At 39.8% G+C, this 21,453-nt stretch overlaps 1 protein-coding gene across 11 annotated transcripts in view; it reads left to right on the forward strand.

Moving 5' to 3' along the window:
* The window catches only part of PCM1 (pericentriolar material 1), a 73,922-nt gene that overhangs the window by 33,265 nt on the left and 19,204 nt on the right, over positions 1–21,453 (forward strand). For 6 of the 11 annotated variants that reach the window (XM_090036027.1, XM_090036031.1, XM_090036032.1 and 3 more), the window contains 15 exons: positions 1,394–1,528; positions 2,713–2,903; positions 3,212–3,418; positions 4,448–4,670; positions 4,817–4,962; positions 6,843–7,033; positions 8,599–8,776; positions 9,395–9,750; positions 11,067–11,237; positions 14,752–14,808; positions 17,097–17,269; positions 17,355–17,483; positions 19,051–19,171; positions 20,490–20,627; positions 20,871–21,004. In XM_090036027.1, coding sequence (XP_089892153.1) covers positions 1,394–1,528; positions 2,713–2,903; positions 3,212–3,418; positions 4,448–4,670; positions 4,817–4,962; positions 6,843–7,033; positions 8,599–8,776; positions 9,395–9,750; positions 11,067–11,237; positions 14,752–14,808; positions 17,097–17,269; positions 17,355–17,483; positions 19,051–19,171; positions 20,490–20,627; positions 20,871–21,004 — 2,550 coding nt within the window. The remainder of the gene's footprint in view (positions 1–1,393; positions 1,529–2,712; positions 2,904–3,211; positions 3,419–4,447; positions 4,671–4,816; positions 4,963–6,842; positions 7,034–8,598; positions 8,777–9,394; positions 9,751–11,066; positions 11,238–14,751; positions 14,809–17,096; positions 17,270–17,354; positions 17,484–19,050; positions 19,172–20,489; positions 20,628–20,870; positions 21,005–21,453) is intronic. The other 5 variants (XM_090036030.1, XM_090036037.1, XM_090036034.1 and 2 more) reach the window with 3 other exon arrangements.

Here is a 21,453-nt window from a genome sequence, read left to right on the forward strand (position 1 = left end):
ATCAATGACTTTTTTTAATTCGATACTAGGCAAATGTTATTGGTACACAGAGTGATAGCAGATAAGAGTAAATCAGGCAACACAAACCAACCCTTCCCCCCGCCCTCAATTCTGTATCTACCAGTTCCAGGGTTCAGAGGGAAGGTACATTTGGCTAGTATGTAAGCTTCACCCTGTGGTTCTTTCTTGATTATCAGCTGTCTTGGAGATTGAGGGCTGAGGCCCATCAGCCCTAGTGGGACCGTTGAGATGGGCTGGTGGCGCGCCCTCTGTCCATGGTGGCCTTGGGTTCCTCCCTCCCCCCCCTTGCAGGGGGGATGGGACCTTTTGCTGCTCTGAAATCCCTCCTTTTGTTTTCTTTCTCCTCTGACTTTTTATTCCCAGGTACCATTGGTGGGTTTCCCTGTGGTCGTCCATGCTGTCCACATTCTGTTGTGTTAGCATATTCCTTTGTACAAACCCATCACACGCACACACCTTAATTTGGTCACTTACCAGTGTCTTGATTTGGGCATGTCTGGCCTCCTAATTTGGTCTGTACACCAAAACTGGAAATTCCAGCAGCTTTGCAGCTGGTCACTGTGACCTAGTGCCAACACAGCAAGCCTATTTTTTTGTTACGTATTTTCAAGGAATACTGTGGTACATGTCTTCAGTTTCCCTAGCCTGTTTGTCTGCTGGCTTCCCTCTCCAAGGCTAAGAATGTAAAGCTTGGTTACAAGGAGGCTTTAGGAACCAATTAACCCTTGCTGCTCCCCAGAACCATTGTTTTAATTCATATGTACTTTACCTACAAGCCAATTTTTAAAAGCAAACCCCTAAATATCATTTTCTAGCCATCAATGTTATATGAATCTTCCTCTTTACTATATTTGTGGACCATAATCAAGTCATTTTTTTAACCTTCTCTGGGATGAAATCAATTTTAAAAATACAATCATGCTTTTTAAATCTTCCTATAACACAAGTTTCACAAGACTCAAAGAGCTGAAACTTTCTGGATAAAATTTAGGGTTTTTTTTTTTTTCCTGAATTAAAAAGACTAAAATTGGACTTGGTTTTGGAATGATCTCCCTGAAGTCATATACACGAGGATATTATCACCTTCCTACTTCTACATGTTAGTTCCTTCCTTTGAAGTTACAAGGATCACTTTAATAGCCTTGGGTACATTATTATCATCCTAAGAATGCATGGTCAGTGGGTTATCTGACTGGGCTTTAGGGTTTGGCTTGGTTTTAGTTTTGTTCTTGGGGAAGGAGCAGTTGCATTTCAGGAAGTCTAAGATCTGTTACAAATGTTAATGTGTCCATTAACCATAAATAGAGATTACAGAAAGCAAGAACTTCTGGTATTTTTCTTTTAATAATTCTTTTTACTTTTTTTCTTTCAGTTGTCAGCTAGCATGGGGAATTGCCCAGCCAATAGACAGACTTCCCCTGCTACTTCAACACCAGCCATTAATGAAAATAGTGCAGCTGGCAAGCCTGTACTTCAGCATGAGGACTCCATACCAGTGGGCAATGAGGTGCTTGACATTTGTGACTAGTTTGTGAACCAGTAAAGTGTTAGGATAGAAATGTTCAAGATATTTTAATTTTTTTTCAATATTTTTAATTAAAAGTACTTGAGTGAGATGGGGAATGAAATAGCTGAGTTGTATCATGGGGTTGGAAGGCACTTCAAGGATTATCTTGTGTAACTGCACAAATGCAAAATGTGCCATTACTAAATGATTCTGCATAGGAGGCTAAGCACCCCAGCATAATGCTCAAATCACCATGCTATGGGTCGGGCATTATTCTTCCCTCTTAACACTCCTTTTGATGCTGGTGCTTTGCAAGATTTGTGGGGCCAGAACAAGCCAAGCAAGACGTTAGAACACTGAAAATAGGTGGTGATTAAGTTGAATGTTAAATGGACAAGACATTCTAAGAATAATGTTGATGTATACAAGAAGTGTGTACTAGGTTGTATTCTTCACACCCTCCTTATCTCTTTAAATTTTAAGGTATCTGGGACAGGTGTCATTTCCTACATATTTTTAGAGCCTTTCCTTATTGGAGCTTCTCCACTATAAAGCAAACAATAATTGTGCTTTTGTTCATAGAGGATAAGGTCAGATGGTCAGAAAGCACAAGACTGAGCCAATTCAATCCTCACAGGTTTAGCCTAAGCTGGGTAGATTGAACCAATAAGCAAGCGAACAGACATTCATTTTTGATTCTGGAAATGCAGCCACATGCCTGCAGTGGCCCAGGCTAGCCGCTGGGGGCACTGGAATACACCTCCCTACTCTGCTGGAACAGACAGCTTGGAACAAGGCTAGCCCACCCATCCTGGTGGAGTGGGGGTTGTGGGAGAGGAGCAAAGCATCATGGGACGCTGGGGGACTGTGAGTTAACTTGAATCTCGAGGGGATCTGGAGCAGAAGTTCCATCCAGATTTATGTTAAACTGGTTTCAGCCATTTTAAAAGTGGTTTATGTGTGGTGAACTTCCGTTAATACATATTTGAAGTGGTATCCAATCACTTATAGTGGTTTATATCTAATTTCTGTCCCTAGCCTGTCAGAAGCAAATGCTACACTTTGTACTACAAGCATGACAGTTTGTAGCATAGGGTTATTTTTAGTTCATTTGTGTTTGTTAATTTCTTTTGGGAATATTTGTTTTAAATGAAGCTGAAAATCAAACCTTTCATTTCAAATAGTTGTGGTCAGAGATGCTTAGACATGAGATTTCAAGAGAAGAGCTACGACAGAGAAGAAAGCAACTTGAAGCTTTAATGGCTGAACATCAGAGGAGGAGAGATCTGGCAGAAAATACATCTACTGTTGCTGCATCTCTTAGAAGTGATGGATCAGAAGCTCAATGTACTCCTCAACAAAGTAGGACAGAAAAGTAAGAACATAAGTCATACATTTTTTTTAAATCTTCTTTTTGCCCTCTGAAAGTTGGAAATACTTAAGTGTTATTGTTGAAGAGAAGTGGGGAAAGGCTTTTCAAATTAAACGGAGCTAAAATTAAAAAGAAACTAGAATTTACTATTTTCTCGTGGGCACTAGGTGTGAAATTTTAAGAGAGATTGTCAGTTTTAATCTTGTCGCCTACAAAACAAAATTAGTTGTTGATATTGCATTTGCTCCTGAAATAAGTGATTTTTGTTGTTATTTTACCATCATTTTCAAAGTTATTTCTTTCATTGCTAGAACAATGGCTACATGGGGAGGCTCTACACAGTGTGCTCTAGATGAAGAGGATGGAGATGAAGATGGTTATCTTTCTGATGGACTTGCTCAGGCAGAGGAAGAGGAGGAAGAGGATGAACAAGAGTCTAGTTCTAATGGAAACTTCTCTATGTATCCCCATAACAACACTAATCCAGGTCCATATTGTGTTAAGGAAAATAAAGAGAGGTTAGTTGTATTATTGACTAATATCAGCATAACATTAAATGTAAGTTTTTAACAAAGAAATCTGTTGTGTTTTTGTGACTTTGTATTGAATAATTTGCTGTAACGGTTCATCATGGCTAAGTACAGACAGTCAAAAAGCTTGAGGCTGAATTGATTCAATGTTTGCAGGTTAGTCTAAGTTACATAGACTGAACCAAATAGTGAACAGAGATTCCTTTCTGATTCTGGAAAAGCAGCCTGCAGTAGCACAGACCAGAAACCAGGCAGTGCTAGAGCACACCTCCCTGAAGCAGACAGCAAGGGCCAAGGCTAGCCTGCCCACCATACAAGGGGAGGGGTTTGTGGGGGAGGGACCACAGCATCCTGGGATACTAGGGTACTGTGAGTTAACTTGAATCAGGAGGGGATCTGGGACAGAAGTTCCATAAACTGGTTTGACCTAAATGAGTTAAGTCTGGTATTACATGCATCCAGGCTTATTTTAAACTCATTCTGGCTTATGTGCACTGAACTTCTGTTGCAGATGTGAACTGGTTTTCAATTACTTATGCGGATTTATGTGCAACTTCTGTCCCTAGCCCATGTGTCTGAGAGGCTTATAGCTAGTTCAGAACCCAGCAACATTTACGAGTAGTTTGAAATACTCCTTTTAATTTGTGTACATTATTATTGGATTTAGTCTGCTGTCAAACTTCTTGTTAATCTAGTTTTAAGTCCTTCTCAAGTTTGCTGTGCCTGTACTAGTCCTGAGTAATTTAAAGATTGTTCAATTTCTACCCTCCCCTTCTCCTTCTCTCCCCCCCCCCCCCCCCCCCCCCCCCCCCCCCCCCCCCCCGGTCATACCAAAAATTTAAATACTTAAAGGAGTATGGCTTCTTTGGCATAAGATAAACTAAAACTGATGGTGGTGGTTATTAATTGTGACAAGCTTACATAAAACTGAAATATCAATCATTTCTATTTAAAAACTTCATTTTAGGTTTTTTCTTGTGTGTGTAAACTTCTCTCTTCACGCTCCTTTTTCCTTAGATGGAAGAACCGCCGCCCTCTTTCAGCAGATGGGAATTATCGTCCGTTAGCTAAAGCAAGGCAACAGCAGAATATTAGCATGCGGCGGCAAGAAAACCTTCGGTGGATGTCTGAACTCTCTTATGTGGAGGAAAAAGAACAATGGCAAGAGCAGATTAACCAGCTGAAGAAACAGCTTGAATTTAGCATCAATATTTGCCAGACCTTGATGCAGGATCAGCAAGTAAGATATCAAAAGCACTTTTTATGTAGAGTAATAATAGAACAGAATATATTTTCTTTTGAAGCTGTTTTCATGCTTTTTCCAGGAATAATTTCAGCTATGATTTGAGAAGGTTCCTGCCATTACTTTTGCTTTCTTTTCCACAGACCCTCTCTTGTCTGCTGCAGACTCTGCTTACAAGCCCTTACAGTGTAATGCCTAGTAATGTTGCATCTCCACAAGTACACCTTATAATGCACCAGTTAAACCAATGCTATACTCAGCTGACCTGGCAACAGAATAATGTTCAGAGGTAAGCTGTCTTTTATCTTGTATTTATTAAAGACTTTTTCTAATGGTTAAATTGAAAAGAATCAAGAACAAGAGAAATCTTGCTTCTCTGGTACATTAAAGCAGACTGAGTATTGTACCACTTTTAAAAATCTTTCTTCTCAGCTGAACCTGTAAACATATGCAGGACATTTAAATCTAGTTTAGAGCAACTGTTATAACCGTTAAGGTCCAGAAATAGGACTTCAGAGGCCCACAGGTGCTGCAGGGGACTTCCAGGGTACATGTCCATAAGCAGAGAACAAGGGAACCCTCATGAGGGCTTCCCATTCTGCCCTCCCTCCACCATATCCTTACTTCCTGACCCAGGATGCAGCACCATGAAACACGTGCCCCAGGGAATCTCCCTGCAAGAAATCCCTTGTACAGGTTTCCCTTCTTGACGTTGTCCGTGCATTCCCAGAAAACGGTGTAGAACTCAAATTAGCATTTAGGGAACCCACTTTACAATGTAACAAATAAGAATATGTTCCAAGACCCAGACCCATTTCTACCACTTTTACAAGACAATTTTGGTACTCACCAACAATAGACAGTACACACAAGCACAGGGTGGTGGTGAAGGTTTAGTTGGTGTGAAGAGTGGGTGGTGAGGTGAAGGGTCTTCAGGACCAGGGAGAGGGGTAGGAGATAAGATAGTGGGATGCTTAGAAGCCATAATGGGGATGGCAACTACAGAAGTCCATGTCACAGACAACAAACAATGAGCACAGATGCACACGGGAGACTATATTTTGTCGCACGTCACTCCCACAATGCACCGCACAAAGCAGCTGGCTGTGGGCTTCCACCACATGGATCACGTAGGATGAAGTTAGCTTGCATGTAACGAATTTAGCTATAAAAAGGGTCATCACATAAGACCAAATTCACATGTACAGAACCCTCATAAAGTGAGGGAAACGTACACTTTTCATACTGCTGCATCCCATGTCTACAAGTGAGGGACTCCATAGGAGTTCCCCTGCTTGCAGATATGCACTCCAGAAATACCCCTGCAGGCATGGAATGGGGAGGGAAGCAGGGAACTGGGTTTTCCTGCTCTGTGCCTGTAGGGGAACTCCTGGGTTGTGCATCTGCAAGTGTGGAGTGAGGAAGCCCATGGAGTTCCCTGCTCTACACTTACAGGTGCTAGCTCCAGGTCAGGGCCAGGTGCATCGGGCCATTATCACACAGGATCAGGCCTCTGAAGCCCCAAGAATGCCTGCCTCAGGTGAGTGGAGAGTGTAGGGAGCCACAGGCTGCCTGCATTCTTGTGTTGCGTTCAAACAAATGCCTGCTGAGAAAAATGGTACAAGCTATTAATATGAATTGTCACGGCCACAGTGTTGGACAGTTGTGGAACAACAAGAAAGGTGGAAATCAGCTTTCTTGAGTTTTCTGCCTCCGTAACTTGCAGCAGCACAGGGGCAATGCCTTTTTCCAGCGTTAGAAAATATTTAAGGTTGCAAAGATGACCATAAATCCATCTGTTTGTTCATCAGTCCTATGCCTGAATGAAACAGAAACCATGTGGCAAGAAAAAATATTACAGTAGCATGTAACTGCTAACTGTTACAATTCATGCAGACATGGGAGTAGATTATTTTAACCCAAACAAGATAGTTTGTTACAAGACAAGTTTACAAAGTTTTGTTCACACAATTTTTTACTGGTATGGCAGACTACCATTACTCCTATTTTGTGTATTCAGAATTGCTACAGGAAGAAAATCTATTGGTTTTATTAAAAGTGTTATTCTTGGATGTATCTATCTAGAATGTAACATGTATAGGCAAGACAACTTGAACTGCAGTTTCTGCAAGGTATTGTTCAGTTTTCAATGTTTTTGCCTTTTTGTAGGTTGAAGCAAATGCTAAATGATCTTATGCGCCAACAAGAACAGCAGCAGGAGAAGCCACAAAGGAAGGAAAGAGGAAGCAGTGCACCACCACCTCCATCACCTACTATATTTTGTCCTTTCAGTTTTCCTCCACAACCTATGAATCTGTTTAATATACCAGGATTTACTAATTTTTCTTCTTTTACACCAGGTATTTCTGGAAATATAAAGGGGATTGCCAAATACAATGGTTTAATATAAAGATTACATAAATGTTACTTGATTCTTGTGTTGTGTGTTAAGAGATTGTTAAAAATGCTGCTTCAAAGTAAGTTCTTCCTTTCTGTCTTCTCTCTAGTTCCACTCCTGACATAATTAATCATAGCCCATGTAGAACTGCTAATGTTCTGATTTCCCTTCCTTTCTCCAAGCAATTTTTTTTTTTTGGCTCAAGTTAAGGGCCCAGACACTTCTGAATGAACCTGTCTTCTCCTAGCAAATGGTAGCAAATATTTGCTGCTTAGAAGTAGTAAATCCATTTTGATTTCAGTATTAAGGGTCAGACTCCTTTCAGGAAATGAGAAAGAGAAGTTAGTGTTGGTGTTGGATTTACCATCGTAGTGCTGATATTTGAAGTCTTTCGCATCAAATATACCAGAAGCAGTGTTAAAATGAGCTTCTACATGAGATCCTTCTAATGTTTTTGAAGAATGCCTTTTTTCTGGGGATTGAGTGAATTCATTATTTGTCTTGCTACTAAGATTACTAGTGCTTGTTTAGAATTGAGAGCTCTAGTAATAGCCATTAACTTTTCAGTTGCTACTAACTAGATATGTAGTGTAACTGTTTCCTTAAGAATGAAGGAGTTTTTTAAATCATTACCAATCACACAAATTACATATGCCTTCTGTTCAATAACACTTGTTTATTTATAAAACCTTTTTTTGTTAAATTAGATTTGTTACCCAAATCTTTTACAATATTCCTGTTTCAGTGAAGGCAACAAATACCTAGTTTTTATTTTTGTGTTTAAACAGTTCATTCAGAGACGCAAGTGGCACAGTAGATTAATTGTGAGCTACTAATATAAATATCATAAAATTCACTGAACTTTACCTGCACTGAATTCTGTGCCTTCTGGCTTTTTGTATTAAGAATTTGCCCTTATTTCAGTCAGCAATGGCATATCAGCAGAGTGGTTTTTGTCAGGACAAACTTAATATAGATCAGTAATTGTCAGCCAGAGTGCCAGGGCATGCTGGGGTGCTGCCAGATAGTTGAAGGTGTGAAGAGATAGATCAAGTTTAGGTTAGTCCCTGCCTGGATGATTCCCCCACCCTTTACTTAAAGAGGTAAGCACTGTAATACATAAATTAGTTTTGGAAATTGGGTGCCACTTAATTCACAAAAGTTTTATGAAGAGGTACCATGAGTTCAGTGAGGGGTGCCTCAAGTCCAAAAAAGGTGGAGAAATATTGATCTAGATTAAAGTTGAAAGAATGTGTCCTCAAGATATGTGTAAAACTGTACTCGATAAAAATGGCAGCTTTCCTCTTCTAAATTGCATTCATGCTGAGAGCTATTCAGCTATGGCTGACATTGGGAGAAAAATCCTCAGTATTTTTGTTTCATAGCCACTGCTTGTGTCGTTCATCTGTTGTTATCGAGTTGTGTCCTATCCCTTCCATCTCTAATAATTACTTAAATAGTACATGATCTAATATTGCATGCTTCTGTACACATGCCATGTTTTTCAGTTTTTATTTACTCTGACAGGTATCCATATCAACCCTGCTTTTCCTTCTGGTTTTGGAGATTTTCCACAAAACGTTACCTCACTCAGTCAACAGCAACAGCAGCAACCATTAGATCATAATGCTTCTGGAAAAACTGAATACATGGCATTTCCAAAGCCCTTTGAAAGTAGTTCTTCTTTTGGAGCTGAGAAACAAAGGTATTTTAACTTTATATTAGAATTCACCTTTTTATCCTTCTTTACTTGTAACTTGTGTTTTTGGGAACACAATTAATATTAAAGTTTTTGCCTTTCAAATAAACCATTGAATTCAAGGGTGAATTATATGTTCTTCTAATTTCCTGTTCTCTGGCTAGCTTTGTCTTTCATGTATTGACTAAGAAAATTGTTTTTTATGTATGTGAGCAGGTTTTGGTTTGCTTGAAAGCTGTGCTGGCTAGAATTGGGCACGCTTTTTTTAAAAGAGGTTTATAGTTAGAAAAAATATTTCCCTACTTATAAATCCAGGATATGAGTTTAGATATGCCTTCTTTTATCCCACTTCTTTTGTTTTTTTAAATTAGAATATATTGTTCTAACTAAGTTGCCCTACTTCAGCTATTTACTACTTTACCATAGGGAAACTGTGGGCTTCACAAAACAGCTGTTGTGCCATAACTTTTTGGATAAACTGTGGCCTGCAGCTAATTCACTTCTATTTGTTTATGCTTGGGACATGTAATCTGCATATCACAACTGGACTGATTTATGCAGTTCCTTCCCAAAAACACTGTGTTGTCGCGTGTTTATTTTACAGCTGTTTTGTATCTTCATCAGGTGCCAGAGACAACCAGAAGAGGAACTGGAAAATGGATCCAGTTGGCCTAATGACAGCCAGGAAGGAAGAAAAGAAAAACAGTCATTTGTGAAGACAGGGTATTCATTAAAAAACATGGCCTCTGGCAATCACAAAAATCCATCAGATACCAGCAGGAGGAGAAGAGAATGTGATGAAGAATCTTTGGAGAGCTTTAGTAGCATGCCTGATCCAGTAGATCCAACTACTGTGACTAAAACATTTAAATCCAGAAAAGCATCAGCACAGGCCTGCTTGGCATCTAAAGATAAAACGCCTCAGTCAAAGAATAAGAGGAGGAGTTCTACACAACCTAGAAGCCGGGCTAAAAATACTGGTAGGTTTTAAGAAGGTCATGTAGCATTTTGATTGCAGCTTTAATGGCTCTTCAGATATTTTCTTGATTGTAGTTGGTATCCATAACAAATGAGATTTTTGGAATGTGCTGTGCTGGAAAAGAGGCCAGATTTAAAGAGAGGAGGACATATAGGGCAAATTGAGCAGATGATTTCCCCTAATTCTTGTATATGTTGATGGCCCACACAAGGAGTGGGGAAAGGTATGGAAAACTAACATCTAACAAAGGTGGCAATGAATAGTAGTTTATTAAACAGGAAAGGCTGATTAGTCCTAATAGAGAAACAAGCTTAAATTGATGTTTGATTTAATTTTCAAAGATGTTATAAATGTGCATCAAATACATTAGTGCTGATAAGAGTGCTTTTAAGTTACCAGTACACTTCTGCTGTAATATTGGTTTGAGAATCACACATCTTGCAGACTCTCTTAGCAGAGGTGTACCTGGGTAGTTCTGTACCCTGGGCACTAGCAGTGCATGGTGGGCAGAAGCTACAGCTAGCAGTGGCAGAGGGAGCCAGGCCAGCAGTGTGGTAGCTGCTCTTTTGTGTCCCCCTTGCTCACTCGTTAGTACAAAACACCTTTTGTAGACGAGCCTACGAACTTCGCTTCATAAATCTACTGGACATGGACTTAATACAGATGTTGGATTTATGACGCATTATAAACCTGCCTGCCATCTGATAACCCCAGGTAGCCTGATTGCATTTTACTAGCTACCTTGTATCTCAGTTCAACATTTTCCATCCCCACCCACCCAACAACCTGTCTTTCACCTATTTGTCTCCCATTCCCTCTGAACCTTACTGCCACACATTTGCATTTTCACAGAACTGCATTTTGGCTTCTATTCCACTGAGGAGAGCACATAACACCAACAAACTCTCCGTATGCCTGAAGAAGGGTGTTTGTGCCTGAAAGCTTGCAAAGAACAATTTTTTTCCAACTATTTAGTTGGTCTAATAAAAGATATCACATCTACCCAAAGAACCTTGTCTGCCTATTGGAATTCTGTATATAATAGTACTGGTGCCAATGCTTTGAAATGGATATTGGAAAAAATTAGGTCACAGAAAACAGTATAAGGGAGGTAACAAGGTAAAATATATATCTTGTAATGCAGTGCTGAGAGTGATAAGATGATTTAGCCTTGTTGGCCTTAAATCTATGGATTTTTATTTTTGTGCACACACTAGAAACTGTGCTTTGATAGACATTTGAGCTGCTATTAAACTTGACTAGGAACAGGTGATCTTAAGATTTCTTTATCTATAAAGAGCCACTTCTTCTTTACAGAAGGTTATGAAAGTGCCAGTGCCTCTAGTACCTGTGAACCCTTCAAGAATAATAAGAATAAGCATTCCACACAGAATGAAGAGGTTGTTCAAGGAAAAGTGTTCAGCAAAAAGAATCAGGAACAGCTGGAAAAAATAATTAAGTACAGTAGATCTACGGAAATGTCCTCAGGTATTTTTTCCCCCTTAATACTAAGTCTTTCTATAAACTAGGTTTTGAAAGATTTTTCAGGATGGGATTTTTCAAATAGTTTGTGACTTGATTATAAAACCAGAATCACTTTTAAGAGAATGATATTAGATGTGATTTAGAAAGGACACGCTACTAATACTTAGCAAACTTTTTTTGTTATTTTTCAAAATACTGTATACACTGGTACTTGTGAGGCAGAAAATGACTTTGAAGTAGACAGGTTATTTAATTTTTTAATATGATCTTGAAACACTGAACTGTAATCTACTATAAAAACATACATCGAGAAATATGAAGCTACTTGCACATGTTTCATGGGAAGTGCTAGCTAATTAGACTGTCTGATGTGTTGCACATGAAGTTTTTAATTTTATATTGGACAGCCATTCATTTTTTCTTTCTGATCAATTTTAAAGGGATACTATTAGGAGCAAAATAATTTTTAGTAAATCTTTACTTCCTACTAGTATCCCTCAAATTAGTATAAATTCCTTACATGTTACCATTTCCAGTCCTTACTTTTTGTGCGAGTCTCAAGCTGGTTCATGAAAATGCTCATTTTCAGGGGTGTCAAATTTGAATCAGATGGGGAGAGCTACATTTTCTTCTTTCCAGTGCCCGCAGGTCACACCCCTTCTCCCACGCTGATAGCCCCAGTGGAAGCTGTGCCACCAGTGCTGGGGCTTCCTATAATGACAAGTAACAGCTTGACCTTCTGGGGGCGGGGGGTGTGCATGCAAGTCCCATGGCAAAGCCTCTGCCTGCTCTACACACCTGGAACTATGTGAGGAACAGGTGGGTGCTTTGCCCTTTTGCCTCGGGGAGACTTTCTGTGAGCCCAGTCTCCAGTCCTGTCAGCTGCCCTTTGCTGTCAGCTCTTCCTAGTTGGGCAGCTGAACCAGTCTGGGGAAGAAGCAGGGAGTGGTGTTTTCTGCTGCTCCACTCCCCTCCCCTCCTGGTTTGGTAAAGCCTCTGACCACTGTACTGTTGGGACTGCATGCTACGTTCCCTCAAAGGTGTGTAGTGATCCATGAGTGTGCCGCTTCTGTCCGATAGTGTGCCGCTTGTGAAGTTCCCAATGGGCCTGAAAAAGGAGCCTGCCACATAAGCTTAGCTTAGAGTTAGCTTTTCACTGAGATGGCCTCAAACAAAGGGCCAGCGCTATTCTGAAGGCTGATCCCAGATAGAAATGGGAAGACCAAGCAGCAGGAAAATTCCTGACCTGGATTTCCGAAGAGTGTGCAGGCTGGTGGGGCCAACCTGGTAATGCAACCTGCCCCCAGGCACCAGCTTTCCCAGCAGGGGCCAGGCCCCCACCCTCCTTCCAGCTGGGAGGAAAGCTTCTTTGGAAGGTCTGTATACACTGAGGTCAATCTCGCCGTGACTCAGAAACAAGCGAGTGGCTCTGAGCGATTTCCCCCGCATTGGAGGTGCTCAGGCAAGTCGAGGGAATGTGCTTTTGGTGGAGCTGCACAGGGGGTCAAAGATCCCATACCTATTGACCCCACCCCCACCTTGCAGTTGAAGTCTGCCTCTGGATAAATGCCAAAGCTAGGCAATTGCTTTCAGCCTACCTCAGGTTGAATCTACCCCAGCCCCTGCCTTGGCTTGGGGAGGAGCCGCTGCCTGCCCTGCACTGCTCTCTCTCCCTGCAGGGATGTCAGTGTAGTGAGGAGCAGAGTGGCCCCTGTGCGACCAAGCAGTAACTTGCCAGCAGTGAGGTGTCCCACGCTGGCTCTGGTGCCTCTGCTGCACTCCATGCCCAAAGTTTACAGGAAGCCGCCCCACAATTCCTTTCCAGGCGGGTGCGCAGCATTAAAAAGTTAGTGCGCAGCATTAAAAAGTTAGTGCACAGCAAGATTTTTTTTTTATTGTGCACAGCCGTGCACACGCGCAGTTTAGAGGGAACTTTGACTGCGTATGGCTGATCTCTCATGGTCGTGGTGGTGTTTCTGCCTGTAGGGCTGCTGGGTTTGCTAGTGCTCCAGCTCTGCCACAGGAGTCCCTGAAGTAAGAAACGGGCTGGGAACTTTGTCCTGCTGCTCCCTTCCCGTCCTGGTCTGGGAGTCAGCAGCCATGGTGAGACGGGACACAGACAACCTTAGCGGCAAAAAGGTCAGAGGCTCCACCACTGCAGCCAAGGCTGCAGCTCTGGCTGTGACGGCATGGCATCCCACAGCAGCAGCCTGTGTCCCCAGGCTAGCCAGGGTGTGGATGGCTCCAGTGCCACTGCAGACAGCAGCTGCTGTTGCAACCAGAGACTGCTGAACTGGGTGTTTTGATCTGGACTCTGACCATAGTGATGGGGCTTCTGCTCTTGGTATTGCTCTCAAGGCACTGGCTGCTGCCATCAGAGCTGGGGCAAATGATCTGGTCAGTAGGCTAGATCCAGCCTGCAGGCTGTATGTTTGACACCCCTACTATATCTAAATGTCATTTTTACATTAGTTCAGTGCTGTGGAATTTTAGATTGCAAATGACCATTGTAAGGAATAGCTAATGTCAAACATACTTTTTTAACCCATTTTATCTATTGGATTTCTCTTAACTCTTTGAAAGATACTAGTTGTTAGGTTTGATAGAAGAAATGGATTAATCCATTTTTAACTGCCTCCGTCTGAATTCCCTTAAGCATGTGTGTGTGTTTTTGTTTTTTTTTCTTTTTGGCCTTTATGAAATTTGTGGGGGATGCACTTAGCATGTTTAGAATAAATAAATTTATTGTAAGATCTTCCACTTAGTCAGGCTTAATGAATTGGTTCCAATTAGTTTTATTTCTGGTACTAAGTATATAAACCATAAAGAGCAAATGCTGTTCTTGGAATTGCATCTGATGATACCTTATAGTACTTTAGCATATTTTGTAGAACAGCATGTGGGTCATAATGCCTGTTAATATGGGTGACCAGATAAATTTGCAAAGGATTTTTTTTGCAACTATTTAGTTGGTTTAATAAAAGAGATTGCCTCTACCCCAAGAGTTTTGTCTGCCAGATAAATTTATATTTCTTTTTTCTAGTTGAGGTAAGTAGTTTTATTTGCTTAACAAAAACAGCAACAGCAAAGTCTGTCAGCCAAGAAGGCTACTTAAATTTAGAGATTTAGTCTGAGTCAGGTTTATATTACCAACTTCTGCTCACATAGATGCATTGTGCAGAGCTGTGATCTTTGCCTAACAAGCTAGAAAAATCTCTGCTTTTTCCCCACACTAATATACCTTGTTTTGCCTGGGCAAGGAAGGTTGAGTGGTGCTTCACTATACTGGTACAAAGCACAGCTTTATCAGTGAGTAGCTGCATCCATGCTAGGAGCAGACTGCTGGTGTAATACACTGATATTCCTATACAAGTAAAACTCTCTTATTTTATAAGCATAGCCTTGGTGTTGTTTTAATGACTAAAGTAGTCTTCCTCCCACTGTTTCATATAGAGCCTGCCTTTACTTCTGGTATGTGTTTTTGTGTTTATCACTGTCTGTCCCCACTTTCCTACAGCACATGCTAGGAGAATACTGCAGCAGTCTAACAGAAATGCATGCAATGAAGCTCCAGGTATGCATTAACTGCTTAGCTTCAGAACTGTCCTCTGGAACTTCTTACTAAAACTTAATTGTGTTTCTTGGTTATTTATATTTAGTGAATCAGTTTAATGCATACTACCTTGTATGTTATTTTTTAAAAAGTTGGGGTGGGGGATTATTTGCTGAGTATTTTGTGCCCTTACACATTTGTCTGCTCTACTATATAGCTAGTTGCTTTATTAACTGCTTTCAATGCAAAATATGTTTAGTATGTACACCAAAATACAATAAATTGCATTCAATAGGCTTTCTGTTCTTTTTAAGGTTTAAGCAGACTTTGCATTTCTTGAAAGTTTTTTGTACCAGTGGATTGTCCTGCTTTAAGTACCTGTGAAATATGCAAGATAAAATGTTAACATCTTTTTCCTCTGGGACATCACTATGTACATTACTTGTGGATCATTCAAGCTTAATTGCAAGCCATTCCAGTGCCAAGCCTCAGACTGGTGCTCTCTGTGGCCACCTACTTGCTGAGGGGCCGCAATGCAGTTTGGAAAGGCTACATGTATAAATGCCTGAGCTGCCTCCATTTTGATCTGGGTTAAAACCCAGGACAATCAGGACCACCTCAGATGAGATCTCTGTTTAGTCCTGCACCTGTGATAAATTGTAGACGGGTACCAGCTTTATGGTTTTTCATTTACCCCTCAAAATAACATTATACATGTCATCATGTGTTGAAAGACTACTATTATATTTTTAGTATTTAAACAGAATTCTAGCAGAGCTGTATAAATTTGCTCACATCATTTCAAATTGTAAAATTTTAACTTTTTTCTTTTTTTTAAATAATTCAGTGAACTCTAACAAAACTACAAATAACTATTTTAATTACAGAATAAAAAAGAAAGTCAAAACCATATCGCTTTAGTACTTCATTAGTTAAAAGTACTAAGGAGTGGATCATTATTGCAGTGAGTTCTCCAATTCCTACATTCATTCCTAACTTTTTAGCAAAAGAATAAATAAACTTCTTAATTTTTTACAGAACAGTATTTTGCTTAATGGAATGGGATACATAATGCATATAGCCAGTGCTGTGCCCTTGCACAGCCTATGAAGGATTGTTTAAGTGTAGCAGAAGTTTGATGTGAGCCTTTATCAACTTTGAATTTCACCCTTAGTGTGCAGAAATCAGATTCAAACTTAGATTTTTTTTTCCTTCAAACTTTGAGTCCTTTTTTAAATTTAGAAATGAGCTCAAAACAGATGCAAGGTAATGCATTAATAAACTTAAGGATTTTTTGGGGAGGCACCCAAATTCAAATCGTTTAAATCCTGTTTTCAACTGGTGTTGAGTACCTACTATGTGAAAAGTCATCCTTAATATTATTGTATTTTCTAACATATCCCATGCCGCTATATAAAATGTACTTTTTTTTGGAAGGCTAAGAATTTTAAAAAAAGAGAGATTTTTCCAGAGTCATAACTTAGTTGGTCTTTTTGTTAAGACACTATTCTATGCTGTTCTCAGGACTACATAAAATTTGCCAAAAACTGATGTCCATTTGAGAACTTCTGTGAAAAGATGAACACTGCCCTGCACCCCCTCCTACTTGCTGGCAGCCAACTTCATAGCACAGTATTGTTGTGTTCTACATGTACAAAGAAAATCAGCTTCTCAACTTAACGTGTACCCCTCACTTTTGGAGGGCTGATTTCTGGTGGGTGGGGGGCAGGGAAGGTGCATCTGATACACAAGTAGATATGGCATGGGAATGAGGGGCTGGAAAGACCTCCAGATAATCTAGTCCAGTTATCTGTACTGAGGCAGGACCAAAGAGCTGGTTAGCCACATTAACCTGAAGTCAGGTGCCGTGGTGCCTGTCAAAGTTGATGAACTTCTGCAGTTATTCTAAGGTGTCACCTAGTCCTACCTTCTGACTCAGGCAGGATCAGGTAACACTTAGTAGATCATCCTTGAAATATGTTTGTTACAGATGTGTGTGCACTATATTTCTATATGTACCCACTTTAAAGTTATCATTCAGAATTTTAAAAAGCATAAAATCTAGATCAGGCTTCTGATATGTGAGTGTATGTCATAAGTTAAATTATTTTATATGCAAGTGATTGTCTGAAGACAGTTAAATTTCATTGTGTGTGAACCCCTTTTTCTAGAAATAGCTTTAAAGAATAATAAACTTGGCTGTTTAACAAACTGTTAATTTAATAAGGCACAGTCTTCATATATAATTAGGATATGCATCAACAGAGAAAATTATCAAGATAAAAACTGAGTCCTTTATCTTTCTGCAGAAACTGGTAGTGATCTTTCTATGTTTGAAGCTTTGCGGGACACCATTTATTCTGAAGTAGCAACTCTTATATCTCAAAATGAATCTCGTCCACATTTTCTTATTGAACTCTTCCATGAGCTTCAACTCCTAAATACAGATTACTTGAGGCAAAGAGCATTGTATGCATTACAGGTACCCACACCAAAAATTGAATTAAGTTTATGAACTGGATAAGCTGTCTTCACAGTATAGATTTAAGATTCCTTATCTTATTTAGGATATAGTTACTAGACACATATCAGAGAAGAATGAAAAAGGAGAGTGCATGAAGTCACTGAATTCAGTAACATGGATTGCATCAAACTCTGAACTTACTCCTAGCGAAAGTCTTGCTACTACTGATGATGTAAGTGGGACTTTTTATTATTCCATCCTTTCCGGTTTCTGTATGGACACATGTGCTGGAATAATTACCATAGTGACTTGATTGTTCCAAAAACTATCATGGCTTACGAGCAGCCAGACCTTGTATGAAAAAGCTTGTTAAAGGTTATCTTAACATGAAAATGTATTAAGTTTGTCAAGATTCTGTTTATAAGACAACTAGTGTTAAAGTTGGTAAGGTGGCCTACAGTGTTTGGAAACAGTGTATACTACAGCTTTAAAAAAATCCAGATTTCTTACTGATATTTTACTTGGTAGAAAGTCAAATGAGACTTAGAGTGTGGACAGAAGTAACAGTTGAAAAGTTTCCAGATGAAATTCACTTGGAAACATTTCAGTTAGAGTACATGTGCCCCTCTTCTGTTTCTGACTCGAAAGTTTTAGGACACCTTAACCACCTCTAGTACCAGCCTTCAGGCACTAATGCAGGCTGCAGTGATCACTCTTCCTGCAGAGATGAGAAGCAGAGAAGAAGGGAGAGTGGAGAAGTATGGCATAGGTGTGGTGGCAGATCCCTGTCCCAACGTCAGCTTGCATGAGTCTGACACTCCAGCTCCAATTCCCTCTCCCTGCCCTCTTCACCTCTTAAGCCAACAGAGAAAGGTAAAGGGGACTGGAGCTGAAGGGCTTGTCTCCTGTGGCAGTGTGGGTCTAAATAACTGGGAAGTGTAGGGGGAGGTAGGGAAAGCCTGGCTCTGGGTCTGGGGAAGTGGGGAGTGTCACTGGAGACTTACTCTGGTTCCTGGGGCACTGCCAAGTTCCAGTGGCTGGACAGTTGGCAGGGTGTCCGTGTGGTCTCCCTTCTCCATTCTCCCCTCCATCCAGATGCAACAAAAACTCCTTCCTTCCTTTCTTGTGTCCTTGAGACAAGGAATTTAGCAGAATTTGCAGATTTGTTGGAATCTGACATGGTCACGACATGAATGCTTCTGCCATAGCTTGCAACAAAAAATGAAATGCTCCAAAATAGTACTTCATTTCATGAGGTAACTCTTTTGAAGTGTTTTTGGCACTTTTTAAGAAAGTTTCAGAAGGCTTGTGTGGACAGCTGGCCCTTTGAAATGTCTCAAATGCGTTTCATAGTTTCATAGTTTGAGACATTTGAATTGTTACGTGTCCACACCCTGATATTCTACAATTGTTGCCATTATAGTTAGTCCTGTGTCTCCACCCCCCCCACACACACTATCCAATGTGCTTTAGGGAAGGGAGGGAGGAAGAACTTGTGTGTGGGACAGAATACAGGGTGATGGCAGCACTTAAAACCAAAATCCTGAATACACAAGACTTGCTTTCTGTATTGTGTGTAAGAAAAACTGACACTAATGCCTTTTTCCAATCTTATCATTTATAGTTTTGTTATAGAAGCAACCTGAAAAACTTAGTTCCTTTAAAGTGAGGTCATTCCCAGTAAGAAAGTCTGGAAACAAATTTTATAGCCTTGAGGATCAAGTAAAAGAAAGCTTGCCAGGCTATTTGAGAGACCATGCTTTATGCTTATTTTGTAAACATTTGTTCATCTCTTTCAGGAAACTTTTGAGAAGAACTTTGATACAGAAGCATGTAGAGACTGTGAACAAAATGATGCAGACAATGGCAGTACCATGTCTACATCTTCAAATTTTGAACCCTTTGCCACTGATGATCTTGGTAACCATTATATTATATAATTCACAATGTTTTATGTAATACTGCATTATTTAATAATTTATGTACCAGCAGTTTGTAAAACGCTTTCTCTAAGAGTTTGTAGAAGGTTCTAGTTTGTAAACTAATTACTGTATTTACTTGAATAAAAGATGACCCTGATTATAAGACGCTCTCCCTATAATTCAATTCTATATATGGAAAAATTATAAATGTATTAATTTTTCCACTTATAGATTCTGCATATGGAAAACTTATAAATTTGTTAATTGTTCCATGTACAAAATTTAATTATTGGAGGTTTACCTTGAATTTGTCCCTTTCAAATTTGAAAACAGTAACCTTGAAATTAAACCTGGTTGTAGCATTTGCATATAATATACCTATACACTTAGTTTATCAGAATTGATATATATTACTTTTCTTTAAAACTGGTGCAAGTCTTAGCACAGGTATTCCATAAACACAGTTTCGAGCAGCACTTTGGCACCTACATGTATGTAGTACAAACTATTTATGATATTAGTCCAAAGCCACAGGCTTGTAATTTACCATATAATTCATTGGATTGGGCCCCACCAGAGTCAACACCATGTCAGGCTACAGTGACCTCACAGCTCAGCACTGGTCCTTATGTATGTAGTAATCCAGATAGCATATGGATCTGTTGGGGGGGCCTAATTAGTCTTTGCCCCTGACTGGAACCAGGTATTTTTGTCATGAGTCCTAAGATGCTGCAAAAAATTGTATGCAGGTGAGGCACCCTGGCAGCTTGTTCTGGCTCCACCTCATGGAAGATAGGGGCACGCTAATTATAGGTACCAGGCTGAGAGAGTAGGTGACAGAGGATGAACTGTATGTGATGTCATGGCTCACCGTGATCAGAAGGACAGTCAGCAGTGAGGGGTACTGTGCTTAATGGGCACTACTGTATGTCTTATTCAGATGGGGTACAGTAACCTGTTCTTGTAGGTTCCCATCTGCATGTTTGCCCAATATGGCCTCTGTTTTATAGTCATGCTCAGTTCTGGGTGCATGTAATCAACTTCATAGCTGGTTTCCATTGCTAAGCCTATGCTGCTTTTGGCAGCAGTTTAATGATAGACAGTGTGTTTAGTGAGATTTCCTTGTATTCAGTTACAAGATGAGGGATTTTTTTCCCCATGCAAACCTCATCTTGCATATGAGTAAATACAGTAGATGTCTAGAATTTAAACAATCATAGCTTTAATTTAATTTTACAGTTGTGTATTTTTTCTGTCTCTGCTGGTGTTCATCTAGATTAAAAACTATTCTCAGGAAACTTTTGTTCTCTGTATAGGTAACACTGTAATTCACCTAGATCAGGCATTGGCTAGGATGAGGGAATATGAGCGTATGAAAAATGATGCTGATAGTATTCTTGACCCGGAGGGCTGCTCTGGTAATCTTCAGGGTGCCTCTGCTGCTAAATTAGAAGGTATGCATATTTTTATGTAGTATTCAGTAGTAATTATGAGTGTAATTATAGTATGGGTGTAAGGAAAAATTCATTTGACTAGTTTGCATTTCTATCTTGAGTATATTGCAATTTTAGTTGTATATGATTATTATCATAAGCACAATTTATTATTTTATTGTCCAGCTAGGTACATAGAACATTTTTAAAGCTGATATTCCTTTAACTAGGAAATTGTGATCTGAATATACATTATTTTACAAGGTCCAAGTACTGGTGAGAGTCTTTGTGTACCACAGCCTAGCGAGGTTTCTACTGTTCCATGTCCTCGTATAGATACGCAGCAACTTGACCGACAGATTAAAGCAATTATGAAAGAGGTCATTCCTTTTCTGAAGGTAAGAGGTCCTGTTTAAATAGTAAAAATAACATGTTGAAAGGACCTGATTTTTTTCATCAAGAAAGCATTTATACCGAAATTATGAAACAGCATCATCTCCAAATTGTAAATGGAGCTTGAAATTGAGACACATTTCTGACCGTATATGTATATTCTAAAATGAACCTTTCTATTTCCATTTGTAACATGTATGATGTTAAAAGCACAGTATCAAAGCACGATATTAAATGGTGATTTCTGGTGGATAACATTCTTTAAATGAGGTGTAATTTTGAAGATCTTTGTCTTATTCAAAAGATGCAAGTGATATCAGAGACTTTTCCATCTTGAAATTGGGGAATTCATTGTCTTTGGAAGCTATATGTGGCTGACTTTAAAAACATCCAAATGACTCGCCAGACATCTTGGTACATAAATTCAAGCAGGGACCATTTCTTTTCAAGATGC

The sequence above is a fragment of the Crocodylus siamensis genome, chromosome 2 (genome assembly GCF_052110815.1).
Source record: "Crocodylus siamensis isolate JL-2025a chromosome 2, ASM5211081v1, whole genome shotgun sequence".
Taxonomy (NCBI): Eukaryota; Metazoa; Chordata; order Crocodylia; family Crocodylidae; genus Crocodylus; species Crocodylus siamensis.